Source organism: Lethenteron reissneri, chromosome 11, assembly GCF_015708825.2.
Source record: "Lethenteron reissneri isolate LAM-NWPU_2019-01 chromosome 11, ASM1570882v1, whole genome shotgun sequence".
Lineage (NCBI taxonomy): Eukaryota > Metazoa > Chordata > Hyperoartia > Petromyzontiformes > Petromyzontidae > Lethenteron > Lethenteron reissneri.
In genome coordinates this window covers 12293974-12311670 of record NC_083789.1, presented here as the reverse complement: position 1 = coordinate 12311670, position 17697 = coordinate 12293974, and the positions used below count along the sequence as shown (strand labels likewise).

The following is a 17697-nucleotide window of genomic DNA, read 5'->3' as shown; positions in this document are numbered from 1 at the left end:
CTTATCAAATACAACAAAGGTGTACTAAATAAGCGATAAAACTGACAATAATTTACAATAAATTAATAATGAAAACATGCAATCCAGACATCAATTAAATACAATACAGGGCAAAAAAACAGAAGCGTTTCAACCACAACACAGCTGAACATACCACTGTCTTCTCCTTCACACCAACAGTGATAACACACGAGAATCGGTAATGACAGTGAATAAAAATCAGCACACCACAATGAACACACAATCATCTCCATCATTCGCACCACAATTAACACACCATCGCAGTACCAGGTGGTAGTGGCACACGCCTGTAATCCAGCACTGTGGAGGAGGGGAGGGTTGACGGATCACACAAACGCTGTTAAACTCGCTTCCCGTGGGCGCCGAGGTGTCATAGCCCCTGGCTTGAGAGAAGGCGGTACAGGAAATGTGGACTCCACCTGCTCCATCCGTACGGGATAGAGCGTTGCCCCCTCGCATCCATGGGTCTTTCTGCAGGTGCTCCAGGTTCCTTCTACATGAACAATCACTCGTTAATTGGCCGATAACACTTTAATAGAGGACCGCAGAACGTGGACAATTGTTGGGGCCGGATTCAACACGTGGCTCCCTTCCCGATGTGTGGTTCCTCGCGCCGATTCGTCGTTCTCGCTTCGAGAGCGAACACTGTGCAGCGCGTTACAAGTTGACATTACTTAATGACTAAAGTAAACAGACCAGCAACCACAGCGAACACACCATCACTCGCACTACACTGCATGCAGCATCACGTCAGAGTCAATACAAAGCAGCGTCATTACCACTATCACGGTAAACACACCATCGGCATCATCCACAACAGTGAAACGGGATCATCACCACCACCACCTGTCACAACCACCACCACCACCTGTCACAACCACCACCACCACCTGTCACCACCACCACCACCACCGTCAACCCCACCGCTACCGCCACAACCTCCCGAAAGCCGCGGCGACCACACCCGGAACCCGCCGAGGCGCGCCGCTCGCCTGCTCCCACGCCGAGGTTTGCGCGCCTCCCCCTGGCAGAGCCTCTAGGCCAAGATCGGTCCCCCCCCCCCCGCCTCGACTCGTCGCACAATCTCCCCGGGTGAATCATGTCGCTCTCGCGGCCTCGCTATTACCTGGCTCTGCGTGAGCCCCGGGGCCGCCATCTCCACCGCTAACGCCGCCATGGGCGCAGGGAAGGGGGGTCACGGAAGGCGGAAAGGAAGGCGAGCTGCGGCTGCCCACGGCCTGGCTGGCGAGGTTCGCGTGGTGGTCACGTGCGTGGTCACGTGAGGGCGGGCGAGGGGGAGCGGTGGCGCAACGGTCAGGGCGCTGCGCTACGAACCCGGCGGCCCGAGTTCCATTCCCGCTCACGGCCACCAACCCCGGTGATGATAATTACTTGAGCTGAACACGTGTAGGCTTTTGCGACCACTATCATTCATCATATAGGTTTTTTTGAGGGGGTTAGATCGCGTAAATATATGAATGTGTCGTTAGTAAGGTTTGTCACAACATTATTTGAATCGGTCCCGGTCTACCCTGGGTCGACTCAGCCTCAAATGAGTACTTGTTACGGTGTGTAAGCATCGCCACTGTGGGAGACAAAGGCGGTCGTGCATGGTGCTGGCCACCCACCCCCTCGTGTGCCGTGCCGGCCTTCATAGGTGCTCGCGAACAGCACTTGCCCCTGCAGTCTGTTTAGGCTACGGGGGGCGGTCTTTGTACACGAGCCCTCCCACGCGACCTGCAGTCGTAGCTGGGTCTGCCGTGTAACTCACGGCACTTGTGCCAGGCTAGATGCACCTTGAGGCCATGGGTTGTTACCGATGCACCGACTGTGCCAACTTGCCGTGTTTTATCCGCCCGGCGGCACTCCGCTCGTTGTTGTGAGCGTCGCTCCTCCGTTCGATGGGCCACTGCCTCCAACTGCCCAGCAGCGTCCTTCACGAACCTCCTCCGCCAGTCACCGATCTTGACACCGCTGGTACCGGTCATCGGCAAGTCCACTCAGCTACCACATCGTCCCGTACCGCATTGGCTACCTTCCACCATTAGTACGCAGGGACACATACAATGGCTTACATTTAAATCAATACGACGACGTCAAGTTAGTCTACCTTACCTGCGTGCCAAGTGGCAGCCCGTCAATCTACTGTTGGGGGCCTCTATGAGCACACTTCACCGCGCCTTGTCAGCATGGGTGCAAGGCGGGGAGCGCAGAAGTACAGTCCAGTATTGTACAACGTGGATGAGTTGCTACAGCACCTACAACAGGACTTTAATCAACTTCAACTTAATGCTGTCAAACTGGTCCTCAACGCAAAAAAATATACCCAATCCATGTTAGTCTCTAGCTGCTTCGCACCCGTCTCGTCACTTATGCACATTGTCAAAGGCGGAGCCAGGATTTTCAGGTAGAGGGTAACCCCTCCAGCAATGAAAAATGATAGGAGTTGTTAGTAAGTAAGGATCGAAGGTCGAATTTGAACCGCGTTGTGTGATGGCGCACAATTCTGTGAGTTACTTATAACTGCTTTGCCGTTACTTATTGCCAATTATGGACTCAGCCTATTGTCCTATCATCTCATAGAGACCCTGGCACGTAATAATATGCTACACAGTGGCAGTGGGGGTACACAGTGGCAGTGGGGGTCGCAAAATGTCGATTTATTACTAAACCCCAATGATCCGATCGAAATTAGGGATTTCGATCAGATCATTGGGGGGACACGGGCCACGCCCCCCTCCCACATTGTGGCTCTGAACAACTTCATATATCCTGGCATTATCCTGGACTTGAATCTGCCTTTCAAGACCCACATTGACCTCATGGCCAAGAATAAAAAAAACTAAATTAGATTCCTATACAAAAACAGTGTTCCACCTCGACTCCGGCGACGGCCCCTGCAATTAGCCGCCTGCCGCTCTCATCCGCCGGCCCATTGAAGCCGTCGGCCTCGCTGCTCCCCGCTCCTGCTTCAGTTGCACCGCCGGCTCCTCGATCGCGCCGCTCTGCGATGGGGATTCCATACGAGGGAGCTGCTTATGGTGCTGCCAGGTGAGGCCTTCTAACAAAGGCTTCTCAACGATCTTAGTTCGCACCGCCAGCTCCTCAGTCATGCCGCTCTGCGATGCGGAATGGATACGAGGGAGCTGCTTACGGTGCCGCCAAGTGAGGCCTTCTACCAAGAGCCTCTCAACGATCTATCGACGATGGGCGCCGTGCTGCGGTCGTGCCGCCTGCTACTCGCTTGCGTCATTAAGGCGACCTTGACGGGAGGGATTGCCTATGGTGCCTCCCATCGGCGCCTTTTGCCAAGGGCGTCTAATCATTCACTCTACAGTTCCTGCGGGCATCAGGGCTGGCTCGGCGGGGGGCCTGCCTGGCCGGCGGGTTCCGCCCTGGGCAATGCCGCGCGTTGGGGCCTTCAACCATGAGCATCTAATCGCTAGCAATGCTTTTCCTGCAGGCTTCGAGTTTGGCTTGGTGGGGGGGGGCCTACTGGGCTGCCGAGTTCAGCACATGGAGTTCAATACAACGCTGCTGGTATGGGTCTCCTGCCAGTTAGTAGAGGTTCAGGCTGTGGTCTTCTTGCACGACGTCCATCCTGCCAGGTCACCACCACCTTCCAAATGCCACGCATTTACGATACGCTTTGACTGCCAACAAAAGGACTGCACGGGAGATATTCGCGCCTTATCAGCGTTCACCCTAATCCGGGTCCCCGTGTGATCCGGATTGTCACTAGAGCTTTCTTGATGGCGCTGCGCAGCTGTCCACTATCGCGTCAAATTCATGGTGCGACCTACTATACTATCGTTGAAGTAGTTATTGCACGCGACTTTCCCCACCATCGTCGCCGCCAACGTGGTTGCAAAGGCGACAGGTTTCTCTCAACTTGTCTATGCCAAGCCTCACATTCTCTTAATTCACATATGGTTTATTTGAGGTCCCAATACTAATCTATCAGGTAAAACCCACATCAAGTTATAGAAGACAGACATTTTTAACTATCCTCTGGTGGTGTCAATTTCAGCAATTTAGCCTACATTCCACTAATAGTTGACCCACCAAAGAGCCTTAAGAGCCACTTAACACTAAAATTTTTGTTCACTTAACAATAAATCATCTATCTATATAAAAGTCGAAAGTTGTGTGTGGGTTTGTGGCAGGTTGTGTGTGTGGGTTTGTGGTGGGGTTTGTTTGTGGCAGGGTTTGTGTGTGGTCACGCGCTTGGCTCTCCAACGGTGGGGTTGACGTAAAAAAAAATAGCCAGGTACCACGCCGTAAGCCCTGCGGTGAGCAAGCGCTATTCCTTTTTCACATCCGTCAACTTTAAATTAGTTTAATTCAATTTAGTGCTATTTGTGTGTGCTTCCATTTATGTATTTATGATGTGTGCACGACCATACCAACTCACGTGCCTTTGGTGGGGAGGACGGCCCATGCCAAGTTGCACGCCTTCGGTAGGAGTGAGGGGGACATTTTCTTTCGCGTAAAAAATCCCTTAAAATACACTAAACGCTCAGGTAAATTCTTCACTGTCTCATGTCCCCTCCACCCCAATGCGTGCAGTTATTACTATTATACAGTCGGTACATGCTACCACTATAGGCCGTAGATATTACTGCAGAGCGGCCGGGGATATCGTGCCTGGGGGGGGGGAGTCAGGGGTAGCAGCCCAGCCCCAGCCTGCCAAGGTTTCACCTCGGCCGGCTGGACAATCTAGGCGAGGCCGGAGGCTCTGCATGGGATTAGGCCTCACCACGCCACTCTGTCAAGTGATTACTTTGTGTTATAGAGTCGATAAATACTGCTATAGAGTCAGCATGTACTACTGTAGTGATAGCATGTACCGCCACAGTCGGTATGCACTGCTGTAGTGATAGCAGGTACCACCACAGTCAGTACGCACTGCTGTTAGATTTTTAAGAGTAGTTTTGAAATATTTTAAGACCCGAGCAATGCCGGTTACTTCCCGCTAGTTTGTTATAAATGAAATAATCACCGATAACAACTCTATTGCATGTTTTAACAGAAACCTGGCTAAATAGTAACCAACCCGCTGTGTTGATTGAAGCTTCACCTCCTTACTACAGTTTTGCAAATTCATTCAAGAAAGGAAAAAAAGGGTGGGGGTACGGCTGCGATTATTAGTAACACTAAGTTACAGGAAAATTTGTTTTGGCGATTTCAGCTCGTTTGAGCACCATACTTTAATTAAAATGTGATACCCCTCTACTTGCTATTACCATATATAGGCCTCCGAAACAATGCCCTGCATTCTTTGACGAATTTTCAGAATTGCTTTCTATTATCACTACAAACTATAATATAATCTGTGACTTCAATCTGCACGTGGACAATATTACTGATTCAAAAGCACAATATTTTATGGAGCTTTTAAGTTCAATGGACTTTACACGACATGTCGGTTGTCCCACTCACAAACTTGGGCATATTTTGGACCTGGTCATCACTCGAGGCCCTACAATTAATGTAACCTTTGTTTCCCATGTAGCTCTTTCAGATCATTATTGTGTCTTTTTCTCAGCATTGGTGTCCATAAAACTGTAATTTGGAGCGTGTGGTTAAGAAGCATTATCTTACATCTGAAGTCACTGAAAATGTCATACATCAACATTATACCAATACTTACACACTACCCCCATCCGCTGTTTATCTACTTGATAATCTCTATACTAAATTAACAGCTACCATTGATATGCTAGTACGAGCTAAATGAAGAAATATTAAGCAAAAAAAACACACCGGGGAGCAATGAGGACATTCTTATACTTAAGAGGATCTCTAGAAAGGCGGGAAGTAAATGGAAAAAAACAAATTACTTGTCGACTACCATATTCGGAGGGGTCATCTCACCAAATTTAATAATGCAATTAGCAATGGTCGACGGTCTCATTGTTTAAAAGTTGGTTGAACACTATCAAAACAACCCACAAGTACTTTTGGCAACAATTGATTGCCTGATTAATCTGGCCCCTAAACACTACTCTGATCACATCACCGTTGCCAAATGTGAAGAGTTGGTGGCATTCTTCAGAGAAAAGATAACTTCACTTAGAAATGGTATAAGCCGAGTTAAACATGTTATGTTCAGTCATTGCTCCAGTGCCCCCACGCACTACATGAAAAAACAATGAGTTCCTTTACTTTGTCTAACTCGGAGATGCTAAGGCAAGAAGTAATGAACCGCAAGTCTTCAACCTGCTCACTCGATACGATTCTGACCTTTTTCCAAATGGTTTACAGTTGCGTGGCTGAGGAATTGCTTGCAATTATAATTCAATCCCTAGCAACAGGTATCTTTCCCAAAATACGTAAGACCACCATGGTAAAACCCATTCCTAAGAAAAGTAATATGCATCCACTGATACGCAATCATTTCAGGCCTATTTCCAACCTTCCGTTTTTTAGTAAAATTCTGAAAAACTTAGGCCTCAAATAACTTTGATTTCTTAAATGCAAACAGTATATTTGAAAAATTTCAGTCCTGTTTTCGTGCTCAAGATAGCACTGAAACAACACTTTTTGAGGTTGTTAATGACCTAAGATTGAACACGGATGACGAAAAATGTTCTGTCCTTGTGCTTTTGGAACTCAGCGTAGCGTTTGACACGGTTGATCACGATATTCTTTTTGATAGACTACAGAGATGGGCCGGCCTCTCCGGTACAGTTGCAAATTGGTTTAAGAGCTATTTGACCGGCAGAGAGCAATTGTATCCATAGGTGATCTGTCGTCCTTCAAGACATAAATTACATGCAGTGTTCCACAAGGCTCCATTCTGGGACCTGTTACATTCAGTCTCTATATGCTACCACTGGGCGATATCTTCAGGAAACATGAGATTGATTGCCATTGCTATGCTGATGATACACAGCTATACATTTCAGTATCTCCGAATGATGTAAGCCCCATAGAGAACCTGATGAAGAGCATTGATGATATTAAAATGTGGATGTCACTGAATTTACTGGCACTTAACAAAGACGAAACAGAGATCTTGGCAATTGGAGCATAATCCCAAAGAGATGAACTGCTCACAAAAGTTTGCTCGCTGACTGAAAAGCTAAACTGCAGATTAAAAACGTAGGCGTTTGGTTTGATCCGGATTTGAACTTTGAAGCCCACATCAGATATATCACCAAAATGGCATTTTATCATCTAAGAAATATAGCTAAGGTACGGCGTTTTCTCTCTCGGTTTACTACTGAGACTGATGCATGCTTTTATTACCAGACTTGACTACTGCAATGCTCTCTTTTCCGGTCTTCCAAAAAATTAAACATGTAACCTACAACTTATTCAGAATGCAGAAGCACCTGTGCTGACGAAAACCAGAAAGAGCACCCACCACGTGACACCCATTCTACGGTCCTTGCACTGGCTGCCAGTTAGTCATAGAATTTATTTATAACATTATTTTATTAGTTTTTTAATCGTTGGCACCAGCATACATGTTTTCTATGCTTTTAATATATTAACCAACAAGATCCCGCAGATCCTCTGGGTCCGGTATTTTAGTCGTCCCAAGGGCCAGGACCACAACTCACGAGAAGCGGCCTTCAGTGCGCATGGGCCTCGCCTGTGCAGCAGCCTGCCACGGGACCTGAGGGCTTCGCAATCATTAAGCAAGTTTAAGTAAAATCTAAAAACGTATTTTTTTTAAACATAATTTATAGTGTTACTTTTTTAATTATGCCTTCGCTAGCAATTTATTATCATGCAATTTTTTTTGTCTGGAAATTGCTTTTATTGTTCTTGTGATTTAGTCTTTTAACAATGTTTTATTTTACCTGTACAGCACTTTGAATTGCATCCTTTGCACGAAATAGTGCCGTAGAAAACAGACTTGATTAATTGATTGCTCCTGCCCACATTCTATTACTGCTTCTGCGGCTGTCTGGAACTCTCTTCCGTTATTATGAAGCCACTGGAGCTATGCACTTTTAAATCTAGATCAAAAACTAATTTCTTTAAAGCTGTTTTTTGTGTTTAGTTTGTTGTCCTTTCCCCGCACAATCCGATTGTCATGGTTGGCTACGTGCTGTGCGAAATAAGTTCAACGAACATAGTGACACCAGCTCCCGCCTCGCTTCTAAATGTACTTTAAAACGTCTCGTTCCGTTATACCACTCTGCTCCACTCCGTTATACCACTCTGCTCCACTCCGTTATACCACTCTGCTCCACTCCGTTATGCCCCTGACGTCCCCTACAGAACTCATCAATGCAACCTGTCCAGACCGTCATCCTCAAGGTGCTCTTTAATCCGCCAATCACCTCACGGACCACTTAGTCCAACTCCTTCCCATAGTCCCAGAAGTGCCTCATTCTTCCTAATAAAAAAAACAATTCATTAAAACTTCGTTAAAACATAGTTTCACGTTGCTGCTCCACGTTTCTGAACTCCACGTGTCTTCCATCTACAGCTTGGTTCCCTCCCTTCACTCCCCCTCTTTATCTCTTAATTAGACCCCCCAAAACATAGCATACTTGCAACCCGTGCCTACATGTTGCTGGCGCCCCTTGCTCCCACGTGCTTGCAGGCTTTTCTACGATCCACGTGTGTTCATGTCGCTGTTAGACCAGCACACGAAGAGCTGTTAGACCAGCACACAAAGAGCTGTTAGACCAGCACACAAAGAGCTGTTAGACCAGCACACAAAGAGCTGTTAGACCAGCACACAAAGAGCTGTTAGACCAGCACACAAAGAGCTGCTAGACCAGCACACAAAGAGTTGTTAGACCAGCACACAAAGAGCTGTTAGACCAACACACAAAGAGCTGAGCTGTTAGACCAACACACAAAGAGCTGTTAGACCAGCACACAAAGAGCTGTTAGACCAACACACAAAGAGCTGTTAGACCAACACACAAAGAGCTGTTAGACCAACACACAAAGAGCTGTTAGACCAGCACACAAAGAGCTGAGCTGTTAGACCAACACACAAAGAGCTGCTAGACCAGCACACAAAGAGCTGTTAGACCAACACACAAAGAGCTGTTAGACCAACACACAAAGAGCTGTTAGACCAACACACAAAGAGCTGCTAGACCAGCACACAAAGAGCTGTTAGACCAACACACAAAGAGCTGCTAGACCAGCACACAAAGAGCTGTTAGACCAACACACAAAGAGCTGTTAGACCAGCACACAAAGAGCTGTTAGACCAGCACACAAAGAGCTGCTAGACCAGCACACAAAGAGCTGTTAGACCAGCACACAAAGAGCTGTTAGACCAGCACACAAAGAGCTGTTAGACCAACACACAAAGAGCTGTTAGACCAGCACACAAAGAGCTGTTAGACCAGCACACAAAGAGCTGTTAGACCAGCACACAAAGAGCTGTTAGACCAACACACAAAGAGCTGTTAGACCAACACACAAAGAGCTGTTAGACCAGCACACAAAGAGCTGTTAGACCAGCACACAAAGAGCTGCTAGACCAGCACACAAAGAGCTGTTAGACCAGCACACAAAGAGCTGTTAGACCAGCACACAAAGAGCTGTTAGACCAGCACACAAAGAGCTGTTAGACCAACACACAAAGAGCTGTTAGACCAGCACACAAAGAGCTGTTAGACCAACACACAAAGAGCTGCTAGACCAGCACACAAAGAGCTGTTAGACCAACACACAAAGAGCTGTTAGACCAACACACAAAGAGCTGTTAGACCAACACACAAAGAGCTGAGCTGTTAGACCAACACACAAAGAGCTGTTAGACCAGCACACAAAGAGCTGTTAGACCAACACACAAAGAGCTGTTAGACCAACACACAAAGAGCTGTTAGACCAACACACAAAGAGCTGAGCTGTTAGACCAACACACAAAGAGCTGTTAGACCAGCACACAAAGAGCTGTTAGACCAGCACACAAAGAGCTGTTAGACCAGCACACAAAGAGCTGTTAGACCAGCACACAAAGAGCTGTTAGACCAGCACACAAAGAGCTGTTAGACCAACACACAAAGAGCTGTTAGACCAGCACACAAAGAGCTGTTAGACCAACACACAAAGAGCTGTTAGACCAACACACAAAGAGCTGTTAGACCAGCACACAAAGAGCTGTTAGACCAGCACACAAAGAGCTGTTAGACCAGCACACAAAGAGCTGTTAGACCAGCACACAAAGAGCTTCCTTGCACCTAACATTTTTTTATAGTCCTTCTTGTCAATTATTTTTGCACTTTTTTTTCTTTAAATTCGCGTGTTTCGTTTGCGACCGTTAAACACGTCTCGTTTGTCGGTTGTGTGATATTCCTTCAGGCCCCTGTCCTCTGCAATGAGAGTGTTTGTGTTCTTATTTTCGTTGCTGCTGCTGTTGCTCACACACCACTTCAACTCCCTTGTAACATCACCGGGCAACTGGCTGAACGGGACCATCCGTGTAACAAAATCTAAATATGAAAAAATAAGAACCGGTTTTGCCCTTCCTGACACATACAACAGGTGTTAAGATGTTCAAACACCAAATGGACACCTTTTAGCAAATAATCAAGTCTGCATTAACCACGCGTACTTGTGGCAAAACATGCCAACATTGACCTACACCAGACAGCCTTCTCTATATGGCCTTGTCTCACCAGTGTCGGGACCAGAGATTTGTACCCCGAACGGTACATATCCAATGCAAGCATCGGTGCATTTATAGCTCAATGGCTTTGCTTGTCCTGCCCTCTGCTGCCCACCGCTGCCCACCGTGATTGGCATGTACATGCAAAACTTCTCCAGCCACGTGGCTCTAGACATGTTGCTGTGCTGCCGGTGTCGCCCCAAGAAAAATCGACCTCGAATGATTTGTTGATGTCGCCGCTGCTGCATTTGCGGTGGTTGCACAAGCACTCGCCGCGCCCGTTATACGTTATTCCATATCGTATCTCATGTTGCCCCTGCCCCTGTGTTTGCTCTTGAAACCCCAGTGTCTCCTGCAAGAGAGGCAGATGTGTGTTTAGTCTCGCTGGGCTCTCAGCTGGTCACACGGTAAATAAGAAACTCGCGCTTAGCAGACACACGCAGCACTTACATGGCGCACGCACGCACTATGCACACCCACACGCTAAACACACATAGCACAGACACGCACAGCGCACGCACAATATTGACACACTATAGACATAAGAGAGGGGGCAGTGGTCGCCCGGTCGCGCTATTAACCCGGCGACCTGACTACAATGCCGGAAGACCGCTAACATTCGTGGTGAATGTAGACCGCCAACCCCCCTCCTCCCCACCTTGATTTTAACAACCCTAATTGACCAGCGTAGTGAAGAATTGTCGAAAAATCCCCCACGGCCGCCCTGGCGTATGGAGGACATCATCCAGCGGTGGATTTACAAAAGCCTCCAATGAATGGAGCACACAACCAACACGCCACACATGCACAGCTCACACACGGCCACGTGGGGGCTAAGTGGTGAAGTTGTGGGGGGTGGGACAAGTCGACAAGGGGATCAGGTGTCTCCCCCACAAGGGGAGCATTCGCGATAATGTGAGGGGTGAGGGGTTAGGGGTTAGGGGTGACCTTAGGGTTAGCGCAAGCGTAGACGAGTCCAGGGTGTTTGTGGGAGACTTCTCGGGTGGACCTTTATTTATTTACACGAAACGACGTAGGTCACGCATAGAGAGGTCACGCATAGAGAGGTCACGCATAGAGAGGTCACGCATAGAGAGGTCACGCATAGAGAGGTCACGCATAGAGAGGTCACGCATAGAGAGGTCACGCATAGAGAGGTCACGCATAGAGAGGTCACGCATAGAGAGGTCACGCATAGAGAGGTCACGCATAGAGAGGTCACGCATAGAGAGGTCACGCATAGAGAGGTCACGCATAGAGAGGTCACGCATAGAGAGGTCACGCATAGAGAGGTCACGCATAGAGAGGTCACGCATAGAGAGGTCACGCATAGAGAGGTCACGCATAGAGAGGTCACGCATAGAGAGGTCACGCATAGAGAGGTCACGCATAGAGAGGTCACGCATAGAGAGGTCACGCATAGAGAGGACACCAACGACCCGTCTCTGTTATCCGCCTCCGCCCCCACCCCCCGTGTTCTCGAACCTGGCACCACGGAAAGGCAAACATACGGGAGGCTCCTTCTGCTTATTCAATAGCTGCATGTTCAGTATACGCGAGCCAAAAAACCTTGGTTACATTCATTAATAATGAGGATTGCCTCCCCATATCCTTGGCTAAAGTTATTAAAATGTGCCAATCTTAACAAGAACGCAACGAGAACGACACAGCGTGCAAACCATTAACCCCGTGCACCCTGTCAAATATAAGCGTGGAATCAAAATTTACAGTTTTCACATTCTTAACAAAATATTTACTATATATGGTGCAATTGCCACGTTCAACTAACCAAAACATCTTGCCGACTTTAATATTGCAATTTATAGACAGCAGAAAATGCCAATGCATCGAACCACGAGTGCACAATCGCATTCTCACGACCACCACAATTGTCGAAGGCTTAGTGGCAGTTGCCTGAGTTAGTCTCATGCCCACTCACAGGACAAGCACAGCGGGCACGGCGAGATGCCAGTGGCTTGTTCCGAAGTCGCCACGAAAGTTGCCGCCGGCGAGCCTGCCGAGGGTATACCGGTGCATGGAGCCTGCCGAGGGTATACTGGTGCATCGAGCCTGGCGAGGGTATACCGGTGCACGAGGCAGGCGGACCTGTGGACACCACTTGTAGAGTGGGTAGCACCCAAGACGCTGGCAGATACTGTGAGGCGGGATTAATTGGTGTGGATGGTATGAGACGTGGTGATGCATTCGTGACTGGCTTGAGAAGGCTAAACAAACCCAAGTCGTCCCAATTGCATCCCAATTGCAACGAATGTCACTGGGCCTTGCTTAGCCGATGTGCTCAATGGGACCTGTGGCCAGTGGATCCACGCCAGGTTCGCCAAATTTCGAAGGTATAGAGTGTCTCACCACTCAAATCGAATTTGTTCGTGAGCCACCAGTGCATCCACGAGAGGTGGCCAGGCCAGCCTCACGAGCCATGGGTGAGTATGCTCGAGAGTGACGAAAGGACGTCCACCGTGTATCGGCTCAGGCCGGGATGTCTGCCAGCTGTGCTTCAATAGGTGGGATAAAGTTGTGGCCATGCACTCAGAATAAGGGTGAAAAATCCGAACAGAGTCATTGTGGAGGGGTTAGTCTGTATGCCGTCAAAACTGCCGGAAAGTGTTAAGGTTTCAGTCTGCGTTCTTCGCATGCACCTTTTAAGTCCTTAGCATCTCACAAGCATCTTAGAGTAATTGCGAGGAACACACAATCTGTTCTCCTGTGACACGGTGGTTGTGTTCCTGAAGAACACCGCGTTATGGAAAATCGCGTTATAATATATAATATGAAGGTAAAACACAGTCCGCGATAACACGCGAGATGCATAAGCAGGCTGAACAAACACCGAGGCGCGTGGGTAGCTTCTAGAAGCATCCAGCAGCATCCCGTCTTGTGTGTAGCTACGCTGAGGCAGCCGCACAACCGCTTATTCCGACTTGCGTGACGTAGTTCTGTTCACTCAATCGCGTTTCATCCAATTCGCATCCGCATTATAGAAACACGCGTGACAGGAGAACAGACCGCGTGCTTGCGCCGGGTTCATTCACAGCCTTTGCGGAGGGCCCTCGTCTCTGACGTGCCCGTTGGACTGAGCAGTCGGGTCCCGCAAGAGGCCAAGCCATCGGCCAGTCAATGCAGCATTCGACCCCCACGAGCAAGAATCGATTTCCACTTTGTGTCTTGGCAAAAGGCCCCAACAAGCCCGTAGCTACGAAACTGTTCACCCTTCCTGACACTGCGATGGATCGTCGTGGTGGTCGTGTGGCTGCCGTTTGCTTGTTTGTGGCAGGTACAATCCTGGCACACGGGTCGACCCCATCGATGTACATCCGCAGTCAAACGCGGTCAAAAATAACGACCCTGCAAGGCAGATGTCATCTTACGTCCTCCGAGGTGCATACGCTGGTGAGCATGTATGTCGACGGATAGCTTCTGGCGTAGTGGAGTCGGTTCCCACTAAGCAGCGACGCTGGGTGGACACATCCCAACGAATCAGTAGAGGTCATTCCACAAAACATATGGCTGGCTTTCCGATGACCCCGAATCGGCACTAGCGGACTGAGCTGCGTTGCGGCTGCAAGGAGTTTTCCTCTACATGCAGCCGCTACCAGTCTGCCGCCCGAATTAGCCTGAAGTCGCAATCACGTCACCTGGCAGCGCGTAAACGGGAACGACCGCTGCAGCCTCGTTTTGGGAGATTGTCTTTGCATTGTGTGTGCACCCGTGATGCATGTACAAGGCACAGGTGGGGATAGACGGTCCGTATGTATGTTGCACTTCTTTCACACCGTACATAGCCAACCGTGCTAATCGGAGGTGCAGAGCATCAGCATGAGCGTGCCGTGCACCTTTCCTGTGTACGACCATAAAAGCATCTTCTTGCAGGTGTTCAAACCATTTGGCCAGATGGCCTGATGGTTGATCAATTCATAATGAGCATTGTGGTGCAGTGTGGTCAGTGCGCATTGTGAATGTATGGCCCTGCAGGTAGGGTCGTAACTGTTAAACGAAGTGAACAACAGCCAGCAGCTCGCAGCGGTAATACAGCACAGCGCTGTTCTGCTGGCAATAACCGGTGCCTGCTGCCATACGTGATGCCCATCTCCTGGTCCTGCTGCGTCTGTGAATGCACGGCTACAATCCCAACATCACCGACGTCCGTGTCCAGGCTGAATGGGAGGGCAAAGTCAAGATAACGTGAAAAGGGAGGTGCCATCATCAACAACGAGCATCGCTGTAGGTAAGGCTGTCTCTTCAGTTAGACCTCCAAAAGCACCCTCATATTTAACATGTCAGGGCATGAAAAGGTTTGTAGCGAAGTTCGCCACAAACCGGCGATAATTAGACACGGACCGTTGAAACCTTGTTACTTTTCCAGGCGAGGTAGTTAGCATCGTGCCGCTGTGGCGAGATGTTAACTACTTCACCTGGCATACAGGAGGTCGTGGGTTCGATCCCGACCCTGAAGCCTGTATGTTTGCAATTTGAATGTTTCCCCCTGTTTTTTCCTCCAGGCAAGGCCCACTGAGCGATATAGCTCTTTTTCAGAAGCAACCTGGCCACAAATGATAGCTCAACGAAGTGACTTATCACGTGGAAATTGATAGCAGCCAAATACTCTAAACGCATATTTGAATCTAAATGTGGAGAGAAAAACCGGAGGACCTGGAAAAAAAATCCACGCAACCACGGAGAGAACTTGCAAACTCCAAATATACAGGGTGGGGATCAAACCCACGGTCTCCTGTAAACAAGGTGAGGTCGTTAACATCTCGCCATCGTGAGGCATGTGTCCCAATGAAGGCCCACGAACTCCATTCCATAAGATAGAAAGCTGCCGGCACCGTCCGAAGAACCATCTGAAAGCAGTTAAACTTTGTCATCCCTTATGGAGTCCTCAATGCAGTTTGCAATTCAGTTTTATGGCGGGACTCGGTGTCAAGGGGCACTTGTGAAAAACCCAACAAAATATTGGCGGTGCTTAAAGAATTAGCTCCCGCTAAATCATCCAAGGAGTCGTCTACATGCGGGGGTGGTAAGGCGGCCTTGTCAATGCGGTGGAAATCCACGCAGGAAAGCAGCGAGCCGTCTGACGTCTTGACCAGAATGACTGCATCGTGTTTGACGGTGAAATAACTTTTGCCGCATTTCCTGCACCGGTTGCAACACATTTATCTCTATCAACTGGGCTCGTCCTGTAAGAATTCTGATGAAGAGGTGCCGCACCTCCTTTGTTTTTACTAAAGACATTGGCACATTTCTCTAGTAACGTTCGGAGTTTCTTAGCCTGATCGGCTGACACATTTAAATGTTCCATTGAGACAGCGTTCACCCATGAGTCGTCAATATCTCCTGAGGGACGTTCTCCTGATCCTATCGGCGCAAAGTCGCCCTGGCATTCCAGGGTGGGCAGGAGTCCTACGTAGGCCCCCACCGGCATGCTCGTAGCTCTGTCTGACGTGTTCAGAACTTGTGCAACAAACTGCTGTTCAACAAAACTGTGTCCGCCCCTGCCAACGAGCGCCACTCTGTGACCAGAGATGTTGGCGAGACCGGGATAGGCATCCGCTCGAGTGCTAACAAGGGGGTTGCGGTCACGTAGTAGGACCGACATCTGGGCTGCGGGAGGAATGGTCACGGAGTCGCTGACCAGAGTCCGCATAGAGGGGCATCGGCACCTTCTGCTCTTAAGTAGAGGTGTTTCCCCAAAGGGGTCTCCACACGTACTCTGTGGTATTTTTTATGGGCATACCACACCAGAGATCTGTACCCAACAATCCAGGAACGGGAAGCATGTTGGACACTAGAATGATCGACAATTCACCAATACACACCGGAGCTCTCACCTGTCCCAATATCCCCATGCTACCCCCACTTGCCGCTATCAAATGTACCCCTATCGGGTACAACTGGCGAAATTCCTCGGGCAACATGTGAAACTTACGAGTGAACATGATGGCGGCTGGAGCACCCGTGCCAATCAAAACGCGCACTTCTACGGCCGCCACCGACCCGAGCGAAACCGACATCCCCGATGTTGCAGCCCAACCACTCGTCTCGCCGGTTGACGCCACTGCCGAGTCAGGCCGTGGGACAGGCTCCGAGGTAGAACGGAGTGGCAAAGAGGTCGAAGGGAGTTTATTTTATAACGCCCGAGGGGTAATAGCGACGCCAACGGATGTCACAGTGTGCGAGGTGAATTGGGGCGGTGATGACGTGGGTGAGAAGTTTGCCCGGGAGGTCCAGGACGCCGCCACTCGCCTGCATCGTGTCGGCGTCAAGGTGAGGAGCACGTCGGGGGTCGCAGCTTGTTCGCTCCGGCACTCTCTTGCAATGCGGCACTCTCTTGCAATGCGGCCCTACTGGCCATGGCGGTGGCAGGTCGTGATGGTGTGAGGGCGAGTTGTTGCAGCAGGGTCTCGGTCAGTCCAATGGCGTGGTTGTTGCCCGCTAAAAAACTTGTGTGCTATTGGCAGCACATGGATCGACGCTACGACATCTTGCAGCGATGTCGCCGTTTGGCGCCGCCCTTGTCCCTGTCACCGTTGTTGCTTCCGCCAGCCCGTCGGCACCCTCCATTACCTGCGCCAGCACCAAGGCCGGCCCCATTACTCACCTCTGCGTGTGCTTGAATATTCCTAGGATCCCACGTGGAGGCGCGTAGAGCTTTTTACGTTACCGGCAGCACAACGCTCGCCCGTCGGGCGAAGATAAAGCGCCGCTCCACCACCAATGAACCTCGCGCCACCTGGGCCAAGCGTGGAACGGCGCCTCCACCCAACACCAACAGTGTCCTGCAGTACGCCAAGGCTGACTCGGAGTCATTCCGTGGGGCTGGCAGTCCTGGAGTCCTTGAACCATGCCAGACGGGGGTTGTGCATCTCCAGAGTTTTTAGTGCTTCCTCCAGTCCAGTCCAGAACGGTGTACGCCGCTTCAAGAGGTACTTCCAATCACCACCCGTAGCTGGGAACCTATCTGCAGGGCCAAAGCGACCCGGTGGCCTCAGCGTCATCTCCCACCGCCCCTGGCCCACTTGGGTGGTTCCCGCAGGTCGGTTTGGCCCTGCTCTGGTTTG

General features: G+C 49.7%; 1 protein-coding gene across 3 annotated transcripts in view; it reads right to left on the bottom strand.

The window, feature by feature from the left end:
- The window catches only part of LOC133341482 (protein FAM177A1-like), a 21748-nt gene extending 4051 nt beyond the window's left edge, over positions 1 to 17697 (bottom strand). Inside the window, exon 1 of one of the 3 annotated variants that reach the window (XM_061550155.1) lies at positions 16883 to 17697. In XM_061550155.1, coding sequence (XP_061406139.1) covers positions 16883 to 16888 — 6 coding nt within the window. In that variant the 5' untranslated portion in view covers positions 16889 to 17697. Of the gene's footprint in view, positions 1 to 1147; positions 1379 to 16882 lie in introns of those variants that run through there. The other 2 variants (XM_061550154.1, XM_061550153.1) reach the window with 2 other exon arrangements.